Below are 22,943 nucleotides of genomic sequence, written 5' to 3'. Positions count from 1 at the left end.
CATTCTTTTTATATTACAAATAACTCAATAATAGCCATGATTTTATATTTGGCTCATCACCTGAGCCAAGCAGTATGCTAAATGCCCTATATAAATTGTCCCATTAATTCTCCTAATACCCTGTGAGGCAGGCATAGCTACTGTCCTCATCTCACCAATGAGGAAATTGTGATCCAGAGAGATAAGAACCTGCCCAAGGTCACCAAGTTCAGTGGTGAAGCCAGAATTTGAACAGTGGCATCCAAGCATAGAGTCTAAGTTCTTGGCTACTATGCCACAAGTATGACCATTCCCTAGAAGAATCTATAAAAGAGAAAGCTGAGGTCCAGAGACGGTGAGCTGCTTCAAGAGCACCAAGAAGCATTGTGACACAGAAGATGAGGAGGCACTTCTGGTTCACAAATCAGCATTCCTGCCTTGAACTCTCTCGGCTTCATCTCACAGTCTCCATTTGGGCTCATGGAGTTCTACAGGTGTCTCGACTCTGCAGTGCATTTTCAAAGGCACCCACTTACCTGTTTCTGGGGCTGGGTGTTCTCCTCTGCCTTGTTCACTCTTGGATTCAAAAATATAGTTTTCCTCCTTTCTGTTGTTGCTTGAGGAATGTCTACCTACAGAAAATCAATAGAACATATTGTGAGGATATATCAGAAACTTTAGGAAACAGCCTTATTTATTTTTAAAGATGGAATTAGACAAAGGAATTGCAGGATTTATTTCACTAATAATCATAGGCCTATGTTTGATACTAAAACACTGGATATCTAATGTGACCAGTTTAATGAAGTAGAGTGTGTGACTAGTTAAAAGACATGGTCAGTCAAAGAGGTAGAAACACACTGGACCAGAACCTCCACCATCACCTCTGATGGATGAAAAGATCTCACTTGGAAAAGTCCAGGACAGTCTCTGGACATCATACCTGGGAAGTGGAAACAGTCAAAAAAAGATTTTCTTGTAAAAATTAAGAATGAGCCGCTGGGCACTATCAGGCACATCTCTAATCCCTGCTACTTGGGAAGTTGAGACAGGAGGTTTGAAAGTTTGAAACCAGACTCAGCAAATTAGCCAGATCCTGTCTCAAAATGTAAAAATAAAAAAAGGGCTGACCCTTATTTTAGAGGCAGAACACTCTACTCCTGGGTTCTATACCTAGTACTGGGGATTGGAGGGAAGCACACGTAGGTATTTGGCCATGCTATGGCACTATTTCACTGTGACCCTGCTGGGCAGGTAATAATAACTCATTTTTTTTTCTCTTAGGCTCAGGCTTAGTTTCCTATCAAGGTTCGCACAAGTAGTGAATGGGGCATAGGGCAGACAGTAAAGCTCACTGGTATCTGGCTGCTTGTTGGTGAACACCAGAACTTCTGGTTTAGTGATATATTATTTAACTTCACTATTCAGTTATTGAGGGAAAATATCAAGGAAGGACAAATCTCAGGATTTTTACCATAGGTTCTGATAGAACCAGGCTGTGTTATTTTCTCATTCCCCATCTAATAATTGGCAGCATTTGTGTGTTTATTATATTGACAGTTTAATACTTAACAAGTTGATGAGACATTCTCATACTGTGTGTGATTTTAAGTGAGATTTTTTTTATTATGCTTTTGTTTTGTTTTATTTTATTCGCTGCTGGGGTTGAACCCAGGGGAGCTATTCCACTGATCTCCATCCCTGCCCCTACCCCTTTTTATTTTTTTTATTTTGAAACGGGGCTTCATTAGTTGCTGAGAACCTTGCCAAGCAGCTGTGGCTGGCCTTGAACTTGCAATCTTCCTGCGTTGGCCTCCCAAATCACAGGCATTACAGGCACATACCACTATGCCCAGCAAGTGCTATGCTTAATGGCAATAAATTAGAAATGTTCTTCCTACTTGCAGAATTTTATTGAGAAATAATAATTTTAAAGCTTTATGCTTACATAGAATCAACAGAAATGGTCATAACTCCTTGAATTATTATTGAGGCAATTTAAAGGTAGTAAAATTCTTTAGTAACTTGTCCTGAGCAATCTTTGTGAATTTCACAATTATCATGAAATCAATTGGATAATGCAAAATTGTAGGTCAGTGAAGATATCTACTAGAGCCTAAAAGCAGTGAGTTAAAAATGATCATTACATCCCACGTTGATGCTGTTAAACAGAAGGGACAACAATCACTTAGTTCTTTAAGGCACCCTTAACACTCCCTTCACCCTGTCAGTCACCATATCCTGCAGACATTTCCTTCTCACCTCGACAGCCCTGACTGTGGCCCTTCTCTGTCCTTGGTCTTTAAAACCTTTGGCTGGAGCACTCCAGGCCCTTCCTCCCACATTTCTGCTTTCAGACACTCCTCCTGGAGTGTGTCTGCAAGTGTGGCTCAGCCACACTCACCCAGCAGAGTGACACTGTGAGGTTGGCACTTTGCTGCTCTTGCAAGGCCACTGTAGGCCACCATGTTCTACTGTGCCTCCACTTGCTACTCTAACAGGACCCAGGCATGCCGTTCTATATAAAGCCAATGATTTGAGGGTTTCTTCCATAAACCCTAAGCTCAGACGGGATGAGGATGAGTAAAGCAAAAGCAGTTTCTGGTAGGCTGGAGAAGTAGACCTTCTGAATGGATTTCTTGTTTCTGTTCATCCACTTTGCTGCAGTGGCGGAAGCCCCACTCCCTCACCAGAACAGTAATGGAGGAAAGCAAGAGCAGCCAAGAGGACCCTGGGAAAAGAAGGCAGTATCCACTGTGGAATGGAGGAAAGGAGTCAGCCAGGTAGCAGCTATGGGAGGAAAGAGACTGTCACCTCCACCATGGGACCTGTGTGCCAGTATGACTAACCTAAATGATGTTCCATACACAGCCTGGGCTCTTCTCCACAAGGCAAGAGATTTCCCAATACAGTGACTTCAACATTTCTCCATTTTGTGGAACCATAAAACTTCAAAATAATTTTGAGGTTGTTGATTTTTTTTTGTCAAGAAAAGACATTAAAAGAAATAACCATCTACTAAAACTACCACCTACACTTCATTATAAATTAAGGAGGTATCTAAACCCCCTAATTATGAAGGACCTAATTATGTAAAAAAAAAAATGACAGGTCTTTAAATTAACCATGTAAAATACTTATTGCCCTTATTTTCTTCATTTAGCCATGACTGGGTGAAAGTTTTATCAAGGATGAGAACTGACCCTTCTTCAACTGGCGTTGGGTCCAATTCTGCCACTCCCCTTTCTGAACAGTTCTAAGATCCTGGATTTTCAAGGCTTTCCTTATCATCCTCGGTTCCCAACAAGCACCCTTCACTTTCAGCAGTGGGGGAGTCCTGGTTAGATAATTTTCATTCCCAATTCCATTTTCCCATGAAGTTAATTAAAATCCTTCTTTTTTTTTTTTTTCTTATTCGAACCCTCTCTACCAATTCTTCCGAGTACCACTGAGTTTCCATGCCCCACCCCCCCAGGGCTGACTCGTCCACCAGGCACAGTGGACACACAGTCCGGTGTCCATGGAACTCACAGGGGCCCACAAAAATAGTTTAGTTCAAGTTATTTTAAAATCACAAAAAAACTAATCAAAATGAAGATGAGGAGGAGGAAGAGGATGATAATAAAAATATATAATAACAAATTTAGTGTGGATCACACTTACCTTCATACCAATATAGTCATAAAATATACATTTAAGTTTTTTGGTTGTGTTTTTATGGAGGAGGGGCCCATGAGGCAAAGGTGCCTGTGGCCTGTGAAAGCCATAATGGATCTGACCTACAGACTGTCCACTCCAGTGCTTGTATACCTCTCCTTTCTGAACTTCTAAGGCCCTCATGGTCAGGGTCTTAGGGGAGCTGTAGCTGTTTCCTATCTCTGCAACTAAGACAGATGGTCTTTGAACACACAATGAGGCTTGTTGCACAACCACCATTGTGCTCAGGTACATCCTAGCTTCACCATTTACTGTGTGACCTTGCTTAAAGTATGTGTGTGTGTGTGTGTGTGTGTGTGTGTGTGTGTGTGTGTATTTTAATTGTCAGTGGACTTTTATTTTGTTTATATATGGTGCTGAGAATCAAACCCAGGGCCGTACCCATGCTAGGCAAGTGCTATACCACTAAGCCACAACCCTAGCCCTTGCCTAAAGTTTTTAACTTCTCTGTGCCTCATCTATAAAATGGGGACAATGTGTTCTACATAGCATAGGTTTGTTATAAAGACCAAAGGAGTGCAGAGTGATAGTCAATGCATGAACACTATTACTATTTTAATTAAAATATATTTAAATCAAACCCAGATTTGCAGAACTCAGCCAGGGCATTGGTCATCAAGAATTTCTGCAGATACAGAAAATTTCTTATTTATGCTTGATCCCAAGCAAGGGAGTTCAGTGAGCTCTTATTGTATGTTTCTAGGCTAATAAGCTATTCTATAAATATTGTAAATAGCAGTTGGGATAGAAGAGCACTATTTAATTTAAAGAAATAATGATGACCTTGTAGCTTATTTTATTACTTTTTTCTGCTAGCAAACAGACCAGAACACGATTTTTTTGATCACTAAATATTTTGAAACTTTTTTCAGGATGTGTTACTGAGTACATATTTCATTACTAATTTGAAGATGCAAATCTCGTGATGTTGGTATATATAGTGAAATCTGAGTACCTTCAATAATGTCTTGCAGATTCAATATAAGCCTTGTTTCGGTTATTTTATTCTTACTCTCACCTGTAGTGAACTTTTGCTTGGCAAAAATATAGAAAACTTTGCTGTGTTTTAGAGTTGGTTGTGCCTAATTTTTCCAAATGTCATTTGCTTATGAATCTCCAAATGAAACATACTATTTATGTTGTGGAGATAAAAATCACTGACATACAAAAAAAACTTGCTCTGCTCAGTAACTGTGCACATAAAACTAGCAGCCCTGACAACAGTTTGGAAATCAAATTAAAATCTACTGAGTAGCACTTTTCCAATCCTTTCTTCCTCTCCATGCCTTACTGCCAAGTTTGTTGCAGAGACCTCTATGTATTCTTTTTAAAAAAATATTATATTTTAATTGTAGTTGAATACAGTATCTTTATTTTTATGTGGTGCTAAGGATCGAACCCAGGGCCGTGCACATACTAGGCAAAAGCTCTACTGCTAAACCACAACCCCAGCCCTCAATGTATTCTTTATCTCTCTTCCCAATGATAAATTAGGAAGTCTAAAGATCACATGGTTAGGAATTCATGTCTTCATTTAAAAAAAATAATGATCCAGGACTACACATAAAATGCCCAAATTTACTAAGCCCTTAACCCCACTTTTTTATCTCCAGAAGATTGACAAGCTTTTGTGTGTGTGTGTGTGTGTGTGTGTGTGTGTGTGTGTGTGTGGTGATTGAATCCAGGGCCCTGTGCATGCGAGGCAAGCACTCTACCAATTGAGCTATATCCCCAGCCCGACAAGATTCTTTTTGACCCAACAGGAAAATAGGATAACTGCACTTATATTTTCTTTCCCCTGCCTCCTCCCAATAAAGAAGTGAGCTTGTTCATCTGAATTCTGAAAAGAACTCAGTACAGGGACCACCATTCTACTATTTTTATTTGAAATAACCATCTTATAGACTTGCACAGGTCTCTTGACCTGGTCTCCTAATGAATACTACTAAACTTGAATGTTCTAGCAAAAATTCATATGGTGCAAGCATTTACTGAGAGATAAAAATCATCTACATATCTCATGCAAATATTATAGCTCCAGTATGAGAAGATATTATTTTTCCCTCACCAGTGAGGAAATACAGTTCAGAGAATTAATTACCTGATAGGCAATAATTGGTGATGCTGACATTTGAACCTAGAACTGCTCTAAAGCATCTTTCCTGTGACCCTATGCACACTGTTCTCAAAGTCACAGGGACCAAATACAAGCTTTCCACTCCAAGAAATTACATATGATACCATGTTTATTTATTCACATCCAGGCACAATCACAGAGTTAAACATTACCTTAGGAAGGCCTGGGATGGTGTTCTATTGAGGATGCAGTAGAGATATGGTTCATCTGTACTTGGAAAGGGGACCTAACCCTGAAGTAGGGGATGTTAAAAACAACTGTTCAAGTTGTTCACCTTGAATTTTCAGTTGTCAAAATAAAAGAGTATTTTCTTAAATGCACTCCTTCCCTGGGGAGAGGAGAGGCTCAGGGGACTTCAGGAGGCATACCTGCCATGTATGCTAGAACTACCCAGGGGCTTTGCCCTGCCTTCTTAGTATTTGAAATGTACATTTCTGTTTTTACACGTCATGAAGAAATTCACTGTAATTTTCCAGACCTGTGATTCACTGTTCCTAGGCTTCCCATGTAGAACACCACAAGGAATGCCTCACTCCCACACATCTGAGCTCAGGCTCTAAGCAGTGAGGGGAATCAGACCCAAACAACTACTTCTCTTACTGTCAGGGGCTAGAAGGAAGTTCTTCTTCTAAGAATAGCCTGACCTTTATAAGAAACAGCCTGCGGCCATCTTGCGGATTATCTCGCCTCTGGCAGTTTCACAACCTTCGCCCACCAACTGCCAATAGGAGAGCTTCCCTATCCCCAGCATATAAATACCTCTGTGTGAACAATAAAAATTTGCAGCTTGATCAGAACTCCTGTCTTGCTGTCATCCCTCGTGTCTCTTGTCCCTTCATTCCTCCCCGCCTAGGTTCGATGCCCTCGTTGATGTCCTGCCGGTTGGGACATCTTACTTTGAAAATGATTCTGTTTGTGATGATCCTTCTAGAAGAGTTACTGTCTTAGGAAAGTTTTTCTTCTCTTTTCTGGATGACCTATTGTATTATGCCTAACATGCACAGCTGCACGTTCACTAAGGAGTTGGCAGCTGGATGGGAGTTGCTTTAACTTCATTTTCAGTCTCCATAGAACATGAGGGCATGTTCTGGAGGAAGCTGGAAACACCGGCTGAGAAAGTGGCTACCATATGGGCCTTCCTTCCAGAAGGCTCTGCAGCTTCCTCTGATCACCTGCTAAACCAGCCCAACCAGCCAAGACAGCAGCATTCTCCTCTCTTGCTGTTCAGTGCATGTCTGCAAAGTCAGAGGGAGCTCTCTTCAGGAACCCTTCAGTCACTGCCAGCCAGGAACTCGGGGTCTGTGTGTCTGCTCTTACTAGAAATGTTATGTAGGCCTCATCATAACCGGACTACTCCTCATTGACATTCTCTTTGCTTATTTTCACACTGAGTTACCAGTAAGCTTTGAAAGGACCTCTACAATTCATCTAAAATTAGTTAAAAAAATAATTCCAAGTTTATTCATGTTATTATCATCTTTTCTCCATTGGTAAAGGCAGGATAATAAAAATATCACTTTTATGAATATATTTATATATGCCTACAGGGCAATGTTTTAATCCTATTAGAATGCAGGCAGTTCTTCAACTAATTTCTAGGTAAAAGAACCATGTCATTTTGTGTAAAAAGTAAGTGGTTCTTTGGGACTTACCCACATGTGGGTCATAGGTTACAAATTGACTGTATAAAACATCTATAGGTTTTAAAAAAATAAAAAAATATGGAACAAGACAAGGATGCCCTCTCTCACCACTTCTATTCAACATAGTTCTTGAAACACTAGCCAGAGCAATTACACAGACGAAAGAAATTAAAGGCATAAATATATAGGAAAAGAAGAACTTAAACTAGCACTATTTGCTGATGATGTGATCCTATACCTGGCAGATCCAAAAAGTTCTACCAAGAAACTTCTATAACTAGTAAATGAATTCAGAAAAATAGCAGGATATAAAATCAACACCCATAAATCAAAGGCATTCCTGTATATCAGTGACAAATCCTCTGAAATGGAAATGAGGAAAACTACCCCATTCACAATATCCTCAAAAAAAAATAAAATACTTGGGAATCAATTTAACAAAAGAGGTGAAAGAACTATACAACGAAAACTACAGAACCCTAAAGAGAGAAATAGAAGAAGACCTTAGAAGATCAAAAGATAAACTTTTGCTCATGAATAGGCGGAATTAATATTATTAAAATGGCCATATTACCAAAAGCACTCTACAGATTCAACGCGATTCTGGTCAAAATCCTAATGGCATCCCTCACAGAAATAGAAAAAGCAATTGTGAAATTCATCTGGAAAAATAAGAGACCCAGAATAGCTAAAGTAATTCTAAGTAGGAAAAGTAGGTGGTATAGCTATACCAGATCTTAAACTATACTACAGAGCAATAGTAACAAAAACAGTATGGTACTGGCACCAAAACAGGCTGGTAGACCAATGGCACAGAATAGAGGACACAGAGACTAACCCACAAAATTACAATTATATTATATTAGACAAAAGTGCTAAAAGGATGCAATGGAAAAAGGATAGCATATTCAACAAATGGTGCTGGGAAAACTGGAAATCCATATGCAACAAAAAGAAATTGAATCCCTTTCTCTCACCATGCACAAAAGTTAACTCAAAATGGATCAAGGATCTAGGAATTAAACCAGAGACTCTGCGTCTAACAGACAAAAAAGTAGGCCCTAATCTCAATCATGTGAGGTTAGGCCCCAAGTTCCTTAATAAGATGGCAATAGCACAAGAATTAAAACCAAGAATCAACAAATGGGACGAATTCAAACTAAAAAGTTTTTTTCTCAGCAAGAGAAATAATATGTGAAGTGAATAGGGAGCCTACATCCTGGGAACAAATTTTTACTCCTCACACATCAGATAAGCTCTAATCTCTAGGATATACAAAGAACTCAAAAAGCTAAACAACAAAAAAACAAATAACCCAATCAACAAATGGGCCAAGGACCTGAACAGACACTTCTCAGAAGAGGATATACAATTAATCAACAAATACACGAAAAAATGCTCACCATTGCTAGTAATCAGAGAAATGCAAGATACCATCTCACTCCAGTAAGAATGGCAGCCATTATGAAGTCAAACAACAACAAGTGCTGACGAGGATGTGGGAGAAAAAGGTACACTCATACATTGCTGGTGGGACTGCAAATTGGTGCAGCCAATTTGGAAAGCATTGTGGAGATTCTTTGGAAAGCTAGGAATGGAACCACCATTTGACCCAGCTATTCCTCTTCTCGGACTATACTCAAAAGACCTAAAAACGGCATACTACAGGGACACAGCCACATCAATGGTTATAGCAGCACAATTCACAGTAGCTAAACTGTGGAGCCAACCTAGATGCCCTTCAATGGATGAATGGATAAAAAAATGTGGCATTTATTCACAATGGAATATTACTCAGCACTAAAGAATAACAAGATCATGGCATTTGCAGGGAAATGGATAGCATTAGAGCAGATTATGCTAAGTGAAGTTAGCCAATCCCCCAAAAAACAAATACCGAATGTCTTCTCTGATACAAGGGAGGTGACTCAAAATAGGGTAGGGAGGAAGAGCATGAGAAGAAAATTACCTCCAGATAGGGAAGAGAGGTGGAGGGAAAGGAAGGGAGAATGGGAATTTCATGGGAGAGAGAAGGAGACCCCCTTCATTATATAGAATACAGGTATGATGAAGTGAGGGGAAAAAAAAAAGAAGTGGGTCACATTAGATTGGGTAGAGAGAAGTGATGGGAGGGGAGGGAAGGGGAAGTGGGGAATGGAAGGACAACAGAATAAAATAGACATTATTATTGCTGTGGGTATATACGTGACTGCATGACCAATGTGATTCTGTAACCTGTACACTCAGAAAAATGAGAAATTATATCCCATCTGATTCAAATGAATGGTATGTCAAGATCATTGTACTGTCATGTGTAACTAATTAAAACAAATAAAAAAATTTTTAAAAATTAAAAATATGTAACCCCATTACAGTACCCCAAATTTTCAGACTGAAATCCTGTAGAAGGTCGAGGGTGCCCTTTTCAAAACCACTAAGTGCCTCAGAATAATAGGGTATGTTTGAAGGCATATGCAGATTATAGCCGGTTAAGTGACATTTTTCAAACAAAAGTAAGTCAGTGAAAGAGGACGTACTCCCTCACATAATTTCATGGAAAGAACCACTTGAATATCCTTGCTCATAATAAGTAAATTTTCTTACATCGGTTCTTCCAACCATTTGAGAATGTGGTTGATGTCTGGCACCATGTTGGTAGTGAGCAAGCTTTATAACTGTGCTATCACATACTTCACCAAATTCACACTACCTTTCTAGAACCGTGATCTTTTAGTTTCCAAATAGTTCCTCCATATAAAAAGAGATTGTCAAACTCCATAAAAGGATGAAACATGAAAAATCTAGAGCATGTGGAAAAACCCTTTAAAAAAATACTGAGGGCCAGGGGTAACTCAGTGATAGAGTGCTTGCTTAGCATGCATGAGGCCCTGGATTCAACCCCCAGCCACCTGTGCCTGGGGCCAAGCCCACCCCAACACTTAGAGCATCTGGGGTGGGAGTATGGACAGTGGCCTGTGTCTAGATTTTTTAAGGTTAAAATTGAAGTCAACACACTATCAAATACAATATGTTCTGTCCTCTTACCTTGACCAAAAAATAAAATACCTTCCACAATAACACAAAGATTGAAGTCACTCATTTTAGTTACCTCCAGAAATATGCTAAACAATAAAGCTTTGGCATATTTAGCAATGGAACCCATGAAAATGCACGAAGAACTCCACACCTCCTACAGAAGCGTGCATTCTCCTAGTCCAAGCTTCAATCCAGCTCTTTAAAGAATCGGCTGACCTGCAGGGCTAGACATGTGTTCTCAAGTTGCCCAAAACCAGATCCCATGTGAATGCAGATACCAGATCCCATGTGAATGCAGATACGACACTATTCTTTCATCATTTTGCAGGACTGGAAACCCGATTTCTTTCCTCTTGCTTGATCAGACACAAGAGGACAGCCTAGTTAATGAATGACTTGGACCACACAGAGAACAGGCTTCATAGCTGCAACCACATCTAACAACAATCCCCCCAGTGTGCCATTAGGTACTAAGCAAAGAGGGGCCATAGTGGAGCTCTGTGTTCCTCCCTGCCAGAGATCAGAATGTCCTGAGTGTGCATTCACTAGTGTAACCAAACATTTGTATGTGCTTTCAGCTCTTCCCTGGTAACACGCTTGGGATAAGTCTCCAAGAGTGGAATAAGTGGGTCCCCCATAGAAGACCATAATTCCCACTGGAAGTGTATGAGACTCGTTTCCCTTCACCTTTAGAAACTTAATTATTATAATTTTCACCATTTACAATGACTGATAAATGAAAATTCCATTTCCTCATTTCCTTTACTACATTATTAGTATGAATCTTAGTGTCTTGTTGACATGCTTTCTATGAGCCATGTCTTACTTTGCCTTACCACATGCCCTAGGGGAAGGAGACAGCAGATAACTTGTCCATATTTATTATATTAGCTAATGATCCTTTTAAAACCAGGCATATGTCACAACTTGTTTCTAATATGCTGGGTCTTTAACTCATATGGATTGGAGGTTAGGGACACCAGTTTTGATGTCTTAGGGACAGCAGAGGGGGAGGATGGAGAAAACTGCTATCTAGTCAGAAACCAATCTGGGAAGGCTCCTTCTTACAGTTTCAAAAATCTGTTCTTTTCTTCTCACTTCATTCATCTATGGCCTTTCAAAAATCTTGTTTTTGATGACCATTTAATAATGTGACAATGCTCATAAGTGAGAAAAATACAAGTTCTATAAAATATTATCCCAACTTTGTTAAAAATGAATAAGTGTGTGAATCCATACATAAATACATGTGTTTATGTATATAAATAAAAGTAACCTGAAGAAAATACAACAAAAATTAATAGTAAGTTTTGCTAGATGATTTTAATTTTCCTCTTTATATTTTTCTATATTTTCCAATTTTTCTGGAGCAAATCTGTGTTGCATCAATAATTAGGAAAAAGTTCCAAAATGTTATAAAGAGTGACTGGACATGTAATCTCTGCATATATATAACACAACACTTTTTCCATCTTTATAGTTAAGACCAAATTCATTATCAAAAAGGACACAGAGAGGGGCTGAGATTGTGGCTCGGCAGTAGAGCACTTGCCTAGCACATGTGGGGCCCTGTGTTTGATCCTCGGTACCACATAAAAATAAATAAACAAAATAAAGGTATTTGTCCATCTACAACTAAAAAAAAATAATAATAAAAATGGACACAGAGATTACAAAACATTTCCAATTGTGTGCCAAGTCCCATGAACTGCTGGCAGCAATATAGGGCATGATTTTCAAAAGAATTTTGAAGCTGAGTCCACTCCTTGGGGACAGTTCTGTGATTGATATCTAGCATAGGCTGATGGAGCAAAGTGTGAGCATCAGGCTTTTAATTCATCCTGAAAGACTCAGTGCCCGGCAGGACATTAGAGGGTGTCTGGCTGAGATCCCTCATCAACAGACGAGGAAACAGGGGGCCAGAGACTGGAAGCAACTTACTCAGGGTTCTAAAGGCAGAGCCAAGCCCAGACCTACTTAAGAAACCCTGGGCTTTGGTCTCCACTCTACCTTTGGCTCATTCATTCATGCTCACGGTCTTCTCTCCCAAGTAACAAAACACGAGTTCTCTCTCCTTGCCTGAGAACATGGTTCTCTCCAAACTCTCCTTCCCATCCCCACTTCTGCCAAGAAACCTGGTCTTCGTTGAGACTATTTCTTAGGTGGTGGCTCTCTTCTCCACACAGGTTTGTTCAGAGAAACCCTGCAAATACATACTGAGGCTCATAAGTAGTGACTGCTCTGTCCAGTACAGTTAGTACCAATGGCACATGGACCAGGAGCCTATGTCCAAAGTGTGTTAACCAAAACTGTCAGAGAGAAAGCCCCTCACAGTGGATAGAAAGGGGAGGTGTGGGGAATGACATGGACCAAATTACATTATGTGCATGTATAAATATGTCAAAATGAACCCCACTATTACGTATAATACATAATTATAAAGCACCAATAAAACAAGCCAACAAACAAGAAAGCCCATCATAGAATTCAGTGTTTTGCAGACATACTTGTATAGAGGCACTCAAAATGTACAAAGTATACAAAAAAGTTTGGAAGGAAATATACCAAAATATTTTAAAAGGCATTTTTTAAATAAAAGGTGGTATTTTAAGTTATTTTGCATCTTTCAAGTCTTGTACAAATGAACACATTTTTTAAATAATAAAAGTTATTAAAATAGTGAGATTATTTCAATAAAATGAATATTCAGTTTAAGTACTGAAAAAGACATTTACAAAAGCATATAAAAGTATAATCTGGGGCTGGGGATGTGGCTCAAGCAGTAGTGCGCTTGCCTGGCATGTGTGCGGCCCGGGTTTGATCCTTGCACCACATACAAACAAAGATGTTGTGTCCGCCGAAAATTAAAAAAATAAATATTAAAATTCTCTCTCTTTCTCTCTCTAAAAAAAAAAAGTATAATCTGTATTTCTGTCTTGTATGTCACATAATCATGTAAATATAAAGTTGTACAAAATAAATTTAAAGTGATGGAATCCTGAAACATGTTAATCGTACTTCATTTATTTGTTTAAAACAAATTTTTTTTCAGTACTAGGGATTGACTCCAGAGCCTCATGCATGATAAGCAAATGCTCCACCACTGAACTACACCCTCAACACTTTTTAAATTTTTTCTTTTGTTTTGAGACAGGGTCTTGCTAAGTAACCCAGGCTGGCCTTAGATTTGTGATCCTCCTTCCTCAGCCTCCTGAGTAGCTGGGATTATATGTGTGTGCCATGAGGCTCAGCATATGAATGTATTTTAAAATCTCATTTGCCTTATTAAAATACAAAACAAAATCCTAATAGATTTAGTTAAATTGGAGGCATACACTGAATTTCTAGTATGTGCGACCATTGCAAGATGACATGTTTTATTTATGTTCCCTAGCTTGGGCTGTAGAGGATTTACAAAATTAGGAAGGGGTTATGCTGCTTTATTTCAAAATAACCTAAAGTTTAACACTTAGGGTATTAATTTCTTTAACCTAAGTGTTGAAGCCTTCTAATTCTTATTCACAGATAAATGTATGTATGTGGAGCTGGGGTTACGGCTCAGCAGTAGAGTGCTCGCCTTGCATGTGCAAGGCCATGGGTTCAATCCTCAGCACCACATATAAATAAATAAAAAAGTTAAAAAATGTATGTTTGTATATGAATGTATAGTCAACCTTATATGTCTGTGGGTTCTGTATCCACAGATTCAACCAACCTTGGATCCTTGGATTAAAAAATACTAAAAAACAATACTTGCTTTACCACCAAGTTGCTGGAGGTGCAACTTGGTGGTAAAGCAAGTGTTTAGTAAGTTGCAGGAGGCCCTGGGTTTAATCCCCAGAATGCATAAAACATTGTATCTGTATTGAACATATGCAGACCTTTCCTCTTGTCATTAGTCTGCAAACAGTCTAGTGTAACAACTATTTACACTTATAGTATAGAGGTATTATAAGTAATCTAGAAAATAATTTAAAGTATACAAGAGGATTTTTGTAGGTTATATTCAAATAGAATGTCATTTTATTTAAGAGACTTGAGCATCAATGGAGTTTGATACTTCAGGGGTCCTGGAACAAATCCCTTATGGGTATGAAGGGACAACTATATTTAGTAGGTGTTCCTTATTACAAATCAGTACAAATGTCAAGTCTTTTTTGTTTATTTATTTTTTTTGGCCAAATTCTTCATTTTAATTCTTTTCTTTCTTTTGAGATACTTCCTTAATATTCTTTAAACATAACTTAATTTTGAACCACATTTAACTGTAAAAAACAAGACTTTTGGGGCTGAGGTTGAGGCTTAGTGGTACAGCACCTGCCTCACACATGTGAGGCACTGGGTTTGATCCTCAGCACCACATAAAAAAAAAATAAAATAAAATAAAGACATTGTGTTCATCTATAAATAAATAAACATATATATAAAACAAGACTTTTCACAGAGAACTCACCAGGTGTCCTTACCTGGCATCAGAGGAATGATTTGGCTCTCTGGTCCCCAGGAGGTGGAGTGAATTCTCTTCTCTGAGACTGATGAGGTGACCAGCAGGTTGGGGGCAGTGACTTTCTGGGACTTTTCCAACAATGAGTGCTCCCTTGCATGTTCACTCAGGCCTGTTGTGTCTGGCTGGGCAGGACTAGCTGGCGTGTGGCTCACCATCTTGTGGTCAAGGCCCACTGAAGTATATAAGAACTCAGTTAGTTTCTAGATTTCTGAACTTTTGTTTTTAGTACCAGGGATTGAACCCAGGGTTGCTTAATCACTAAGTCACATGCTAGCAGCTCCCACTCCAACTTAAAAAAATATATTTTATTTACAGACAGGGTCTTGTTGAGTTGCTCAGGGCCTCAGTAAGGTTCTGAGACCGGCTTTGAACTTTTGATCTTCCTGCCTCAGCCTCCTGAGCTGCTTAGATTACAGGTATGCACCACCAAGCCCAGCTTCTTTTCTGAACTTTAAAAACCACTACCTTTTCAGGTGATTTAAAATCATGGATATTTGGGACTAATAATCCACGCATCTAACATGTAAAAACCACCACAAAAACTTCTTTTTAGCTTTCAATGGGTAATTTGGCTTTCTCTTCTTCCAGTAATTTAGCTTTCCAAATATTATTAAAAAATCAATAAGTATACAACCAGAGATATGAAAAATTATGCTCTATATATGTAATAAGAATTGTAACACATTCTGCTATCATATATAAAAAAATAAAAAAATCAAAAACATAAGAAATGGACACAGACAAAACTTAAACTTTATTCTTTGTGACTCTCTTCTTCCTCAAACCAGTACTTCCTTAACCCATGTTGTTCCATTATTCCAGATGTAGGACACCTATAAAACCTTAAATATAGGGCCACGTTTTGTAGTGTATGTCTATAATCCCAGCAGCTCGGAAGACTGAGGCAGGATTTCAAGTTCAAGGCCAGCCTCAAAAACTCAGCAGGGCCCTAAACAAAATAAAAAATAAAAATAAAAAGGGCTGGGGATGTGGATTAGTGGTTAAGCACTCCTAGGTTCAACCCCAGTACCAAAAAAAGGGAAAAAAAATCTTAAATACAGTATGTAATATATATAATCATATTATAACAATTATAATGCTAATGAATATTAACCAGTATAATAGTACTTATTGTTATTATTATTATTTCCAACCTATTTTAATGCATCTGTATCAATTTTTTCACAGTGAAAAACTTGGGATCTAATGAATCAAACTTTTTACAGCTCTTTTTTTTTTGCATGCATGTGACACTGTAAGACTCAGACATACTCTAGTGCATCACGAATGTTCTTTAAAAATGATCAACACAAAAATGTTAATTCACTTCAGTTTTTTTTTTTAAGTCATATGTTATGCTGTATTTTTAGGATGGAAAAATCTTTGGAAAATTTTAAAAAACATACGCAATACCAAAAACTTGGCATTTGCAACTCAGACTAGAGACTCTGTGAATTCCCACTTACGGCAAAGCTTCTTCACATAGTTACATGGCACACCAGGCAGGAGGAGGAACACTGCGTTCCATTTATCCTGAGAACACAGACAGCCCTATTCCATCCCTTCAGCCCCTTGCCTGGCCAGGCAACCTGGTGGACTCACAGTTTTGACAGAAAGCCTCGTCAGACCCATCAGGACATTGCGGCTTGCCATCACACGCCAGGGAGATATCAATGCAGCAGCCATTGTCACAGAAGAAGTGGTAGCGTGAGCAAACATTCAAGCACCCTGTTTGTAAACAAGTCTCAAGTCACAGGGGTGCAGGAAAAGTTGAGACTTCCACCGTGTCCCGATGAACAGATGCCAGTGAAAGGGGAAATGCATTCAGGTTAAGAGAGTGGACAATGAGGAAAACCTAACAGAGCACAGGCCATGGGTTCTGGAAAGGCTAGAGGGTCTCTTGACCCCCTGAGTGAATTCCCAGGAGTCCCCATGGCTCTCCGCCTGAGGGCTGTTCTGCAAGACAATGTGGCCGAGAAGGCGGAAGCTGAGGAGCAGCAGCTTTGGCTCCTTGGGCCACCCAGCCATCCTCCCTCAGCTGTCCCACTCTGCATTCATTGTTCACCCATCACTGAATTCTCTTCCTCTATAGGACCAACAGTCACCAACAGTGTTCCAGCACTTGGCTGTTTTGATAGCTGCCCTTTTTTTTAAAAATGCTGAGTCTTACACTCTTGTTTCTTAAGTAATGCTTCTTACTGATATTATATTTCTACTGTTGAATCCCATTTATTGACAACATAATGTTCTTGGTGCTATAGAGAACAACAGAATCTTTAGCTACTGGTTTTATAAATTTATTTTCACAATTACGACATTTTTCTCTGCTTTGGAGTTCTTAGGAGTATTTAATCTATATTACAACTACAAGGCTACAAATATTTTCATGAGAGGCATTTCTCTTCACCCTGGATTAAGCCAACTTTACTAGACCTACTTACACAAGAATCAGGTGACTGTCTGGCACTAATAATACAGGTGAAAGGTATCCACCTAGAATTAGGTCATAAGGTATTCCACAATTTCATAGGAAAGAAATAATGGAATAGATAATTCTCTCAGGAACAGGGAGAGTGGCAAATTAAATGATATTCCACCAAGGATGGAATATCATTTAATTTGCCACTGAGCAGAGTTCACATCCCCAAGTTAAATCTTAGACACATATTTTATTGAAAAGCAGTTAAACTAAGAGGTGGAAATGGAGTTTATCTGGGAGCAAGGCAACTTACAGACATCTTGGAATAGGAGGGAAAAAAGGAAAAGAAAAGAAATGGTGATAGGAGCTCTGCAGGAGGCAGAGGAAGCCAAGAGCCTGCAGCTATCACAGAAACTTGGGCCTGCCAAAGAGTGTCACCTCCAGCCCCTGGGAGCATCAGGACAAAAAGCAAAGGGGAACTCTGACCAAGTAGGATGCAGTTACTTATCATGTTTCTTTAATTCATGATATGAAAATCCTAGCTATCTAAAGGTTTTACTTACTTGGAGGTAGTTTTAGAATTAGATCCATATTTAAAATTTTTGTCTATTTCTAGATTAGCAATCTCCAAACTTTTTTGATCATATATCATGATCAGTAATATATTATTGAACACACATCTAAGATTTATTTATAAATAATATGCACACAGAGTTTCAGAATCTTTCCTACCCTTAAAATGTTCTGAACATCTCTGAAGGGTCCAATCTGGAGACCACTGATCTAGATCATATTGGAAGTGCTTTCTGGCTTGCTATTTGAATAGAAAGATTTTTCTACCCAGACATGAAAAAGGTATTAAAAGGGCTGGGGATGTGGCTCAAGCGGTAGCATGCTCGCCTGGCATGCGTGCGGCCAGGGTTCGATCCTCAGCACCACATACCAACAAAGATGTTGTGTCCGCCGAGAACTAAAATAAATAAAAAAAAAAAAGAAAAGAAAAAGGTATTAAAAATACTGATGTATTCAAAATTGAACCTGGTTACTATCATATAATTAGGGGTATATGCTTGTCTGTTTTTAATGCTAGTAGTGCCATTCTTAGTTACCATAACAATGGGGACATTAATCCCAATATTAATACATATAATAAAGAAAACAGAAACACCACTGCCTCTGCTTTTCACTATTTAAACCAGATGTTCCCTCAACTTTAATTCATTGCATGTTCTTTTAATATAACCAGTAAGTGATTGCAGGTAGTAGTAGCACTACAATGATATTTTAAAATTTCCTAAATAAAGTTACATACACAAGACCTATACCAAAGTGGCCTTTCTGTAAATGATTCACATCACTCTCTGTCACTTCAAATATATTTTAGTATCATCTTGGAGAAGGACCAGAAATTTACAACTGGTCATTTACCTGGAAAGCTGGCCTGAGTAAATAAATCAGCCCAGGCCCTTCTTCCCTTGTAGGCACCCAGGATGTGCAGAAGCAATCCTCTTCTGATTTCTATGCAAATGACACACTATGTGCATCTTCTTCCCAAGCGCACTCTCCTCCCAGAATCAGAACCTGCCTCAGTCCCCGCCCAGGTGAGCCCCCCTGGCCTTGGGCCTGTACTGGAGAGTTATGAACATCCTGGTGCTGAGCTCCTAGGGGTCTTCTGCATGCCCAGCCTCCAAGGTACTCAACAATGTCCTCCATAGCTGGCAGGGTCTCCTTTATGGCCCAATAAATCAACAGTTTGATCAAATCTGGACTGTACTGGATGGACTCACTATCCCCTCTGACCTTATGGTCCAGTGTAGGCAGTGTCTGATGTCTGGCCTGTCCGTGTACAGCTAGTCCTCCTTCCTCACAGTAAGCTTAAACTTGGCTGGACAAGGCTCACATGCCAATCAAAATTTTAATGCTGCTTATGAAAATTATCAAGATAACCAAATCCTTAGGATTCTAATATCTCTAGCTGTCTATAAAACTTCATTTCCAATATGTACACTTAACGCTTTTAATACAAAACCACATCCACAACATAGAAGTAAATCACAATCTTATTCCAGTTCTTGTACCCTTATTCTTCAAACTGCTGGCTCAATGACCATCCAGATCCTGAGTGTTGAAGACTGCATTTAAGCACATCAGAGACTTGCTGCAGTTTGCTAGACCTATGGCTAGTGAAGGCCAAGTTTTGTGAAACTAGATGCTTCAGGAGGAGGGTGGCCACATCACCTGAGTGTAGTGCTCTGTTCCCAGTGCTTAGTACAGTTCCTGCACATTGGAGACACTAATGTCTGCTGACTGAATGGCAGGATCCTCAAATGTACAGTATCTCAGCACTTCTCCAGAAGTGAGTTGTGCAGGACTTCCCTCTGCAATACCACTGTATCTTCAGCACTGAAAAATTTCAATGTAATGTAATGTAATATATATATGTGTGTGTGTGTGTATACATATATACACACACATATATTACATTTTATATATATGTGTATGCATATATATATATATATATTTGAACTTGATGAACTAATCTTAGAAATGCAGATGTTTCAAAAAGAAGCATAGATGAATGAAGTAAATGAGTACTATATTGTTCAACAGAACATGAGAACCATCAAATATATTTTAAATCGTATTGTTAGTGCATCTATACTGTGGTGTAAAGTGTGCATGAAAATTTTTAAGTAATGCTTTTTAACTGACCTTTGTATTTTGCATATATTAAGTTGTTTTAACGGTACTCCCCAGCCAGACTCTCTTTTTCCTTTCCTAAAGTTTCTGAAATGAATTATTCTATTAGCAATTGATTGATCCCAAGTGCTAAGTCTTTCTTCTATCATGTGGTATCATGCCCTCCCCATCCCCATATTTTACTTTTGATTGACAAATAATAATATTACATATTTATGGGATGAATAATAATATTACATATTTATGGGATGACGTTTTATTTATTTCTGGTGATATGATGTAATTTGATGTAAGTATGCACTGTGGAGTGATTAAATCAACTAATTAACATATGTATAACTTCAATTATTTAAAAAAATCATTTTTTTTTGTGGTGAAAACATTTAAAATCTACTCTTTTAGCAATTTTGAAATATACATTATTGTTAACTGTAGTTACCATGCTATACTAATAGATCACTAAAACTTATTCTTTCTGTCTAAATGAAACTTTAACCAATGCAGCCTACATCACCCCGGACTCTAGTAACCACCATTCTAGTCTCTGTTTTTGAGTTGAGTTGTTTTAACTGTATTCATAGCGGCATACATACATATAGCTTTGAACATACATATCCAAAAGACCTTCATATCTTTGAACAAATCCTTCTCCTGGAAAAGCCAGGAATTGTCTTTTATGAAGGCCAGTGAGGAAAGCTGAAATATAATCTATGAGTTCCAGGAGCTCATACCTTCTATTCTCATCCCCTGGGAGTATTTCCTCCATCCCAAACAGTTATCCCAAAATATAATGGAGCCTGTGTTTTTTTATTATATTCTTAGTAAAAACTCTGTCATCCAATAACCACCAAAAATAAAACAGAAGAGCCCATGGAACGCACAGGCAGAATATAAAATGCCAATGTGACCCCACCTTCCAGTTGGCTGTGGTAAACTAAGGGAAACATTCTCACCTCTTGTGGAGTAGGTCCTGGGAAGCACTGTCACGGACACATTGTCGGAGCTTCTCTGACCAGCGGTGTCAGTCACGGTCAGCTGGAAGGTGTATGTTCCTTCCTGTAGGTGGGTCAGCTTCAGGGTTCCTGGTTGAGGCACCTGGTGCACAAATGGGATGCTTCATTTTAGTGAGGAGGTCTGAGCATGAAGTCCATCATCCTCATGAGCTGGACGTCAGTGTGGTCCTAGAAGCAGTTCTCTGACCTGCCCCTCTACTCCAGGTCCACAGCTGCTGAATACCAAGTCCCAAGCTATTTGGCCCCATCTTGTAGCCACCAATGTTATCCCAACTGACAACAGCCTTGACTGACCACTCCATTGTTTGCCCTTAATAGCGGCTGTTCCAAACCACCAAGCTCCGTATTCAGTATTGAGTCTCTTCCCTCTCAGCAGGTTATGTAATCTACTTCAGGGAGAAAATCAGAACCATGACTGGCTGCACTACCCACCTCATCCTGGGCATGTCCCTGTACCCACTGCCACCTCCTGCCTGACACCTGTACAGGATGAACTGTCCCTCCTGTGCTGGGGCTCAATTCTTCTTTTTTAGTCCTTGACTTCCCTTCTGTGACCTTCAGAACAATGACCCACCCAATTAATTTCTCTTTCAAATCCCTCTACTATTACTATGGATTCCCGACAGGCTTCTGCACTGCACCTGCTGCTTCCCTAGGCTCATGTTCCATTTCATCTTCACCCACCCAAGTGGCCACTCTCCCCAGACTCCCCTGAAACCATCACCTAGTTCTCGAGATCAACAATAGTTATTTATGTTAAAAATTTCCTTCCTCCCTCCCCTCTCTTTTGGACAAGGTCCTTTTTTGTGGCCTAGGCTGGTCTCAGACTCATGAGCTTAAGTGATCCTTCCATCCAGCCTCCCCAATAGCTGGGACTATTACTCTATCTAAAAAGTTGGTCACTCCTGTCTTTTTGAACCCCTTGCAAGGGGTCCACTGCTTTGGATGAAACACTGGTGAAATGGTTCAAAGCACAGACAATGAATGCCATGAAACCAGGAGTTGGTTGGGCATCAAAGCTCAGAGTACCAACGTGAGACTAGGCCTGGGGTGTGCTTGGAAGCCTCTTTTCCCACACTGGACTGGAAGGACAGAATATCCCTGTGCAAGGGACCAACCCCTCCATTTAGGCTTGGCATACCCCCAGGCACATCATCCCAGTGCAGGAAACACTGGATCCAGACTCAGACCATAACAATCACCTTCAATGTCCTGGGTGCACTAAAAAGTTTAGATCTATTAAGATTACATATCCCTTCCCTGGCTCTTCGATTCATTTAGATAACAAAAGCTGTCTTGCCTCGAAATCAGATATTTAGATGGACACTTTCCCCTCAAGGCAGCAAGTCCTCTTCTAAACATTTCCTCATATTAATGTGACACTAGAAAGAGGATTCAAACTATGTCAAAAACATGCTCCAAATTTCAGGATAAAAACATAAACATATACTCATGTACACACAACATATCCCAATTTGGAACTCGAAGAGAGATATGCTTTACCTTTAATAAAGCGAGAGGTGAGATCTGCTTGAGTATGGTGGTGTATGCCTATAATCCCAGCCACTGAGGAGGCTAAGGCAGGAGGATCATGAGTTCAAAGCCAGCCTCAGCAACTTAGTGAGGCCCTAAGTAACTCAGTGAGATCCTGTCTCTAAATAAAATATACAAAAGAGCTGGGAATGTATTTCAGTGTTAAATGACTCAGGTTCAATCCCTAGTACCCACCCCTTCACCCCCACCAAAAAAAAAAAAAAGTTAGATCCTCTATTTGGCAGTAGCAGAGCCTTTC

General features: G+C 39.3%; 1 protein-coding gene across 3 annotated transcripts in view; it reads right to left on the bottom strand.

The window, feature by feature from the left end:
• The window catches only part of Lrp11 (LDL receptor related protein 11), a 46,467-nt gene that overhangs the window by 10,366 nt on the left and 13,158 nt on the right, over window positions 1-22,943 (bottom strand). For 2 of the 3 annotated variants that reach the window (XM_078018917.1, XM_021723904.3), the window contains exons 3-6: window positions 21,092-21,233; window positions 16,622-16,747; window positions 14,979-15,191; window positions 516-611 (exon numbers count right to left, since the gene is read on the bottom strand). In XM_078018917.1, coding sequence (XP_077875043.1) covers window positions 516-611; window positions 14,979-15,191; window positions 16,622-16,747; window positions 21,092-21,233 — 577 coding nt within the window. The other variant, XM_078018918.1, reaches the window with a different exon arrangement.

Source organism: Ictidomys tridecemlineatus, chromosome 8 (genome assembly GCF_052094955.1).
Source record: "Ictidomys tridecemlineatus isolate mIctTri1 chromosome 8, mIctTri1.hap1, whole genome shotgun sequence".
In the NCBI taxonomy this organism is placed as follows: domain Eukaryota; kingdom Metazoa; phylum Chordata; class Mammalia; order Rodentia; family Sciuridae; genus Ictidomys; species Ictidomys tridecemlineatus.
Note: the sequence above shows the minus strand (reverse complement) of the source record. Positions and strands in the feature narration are given on the sequence as shown.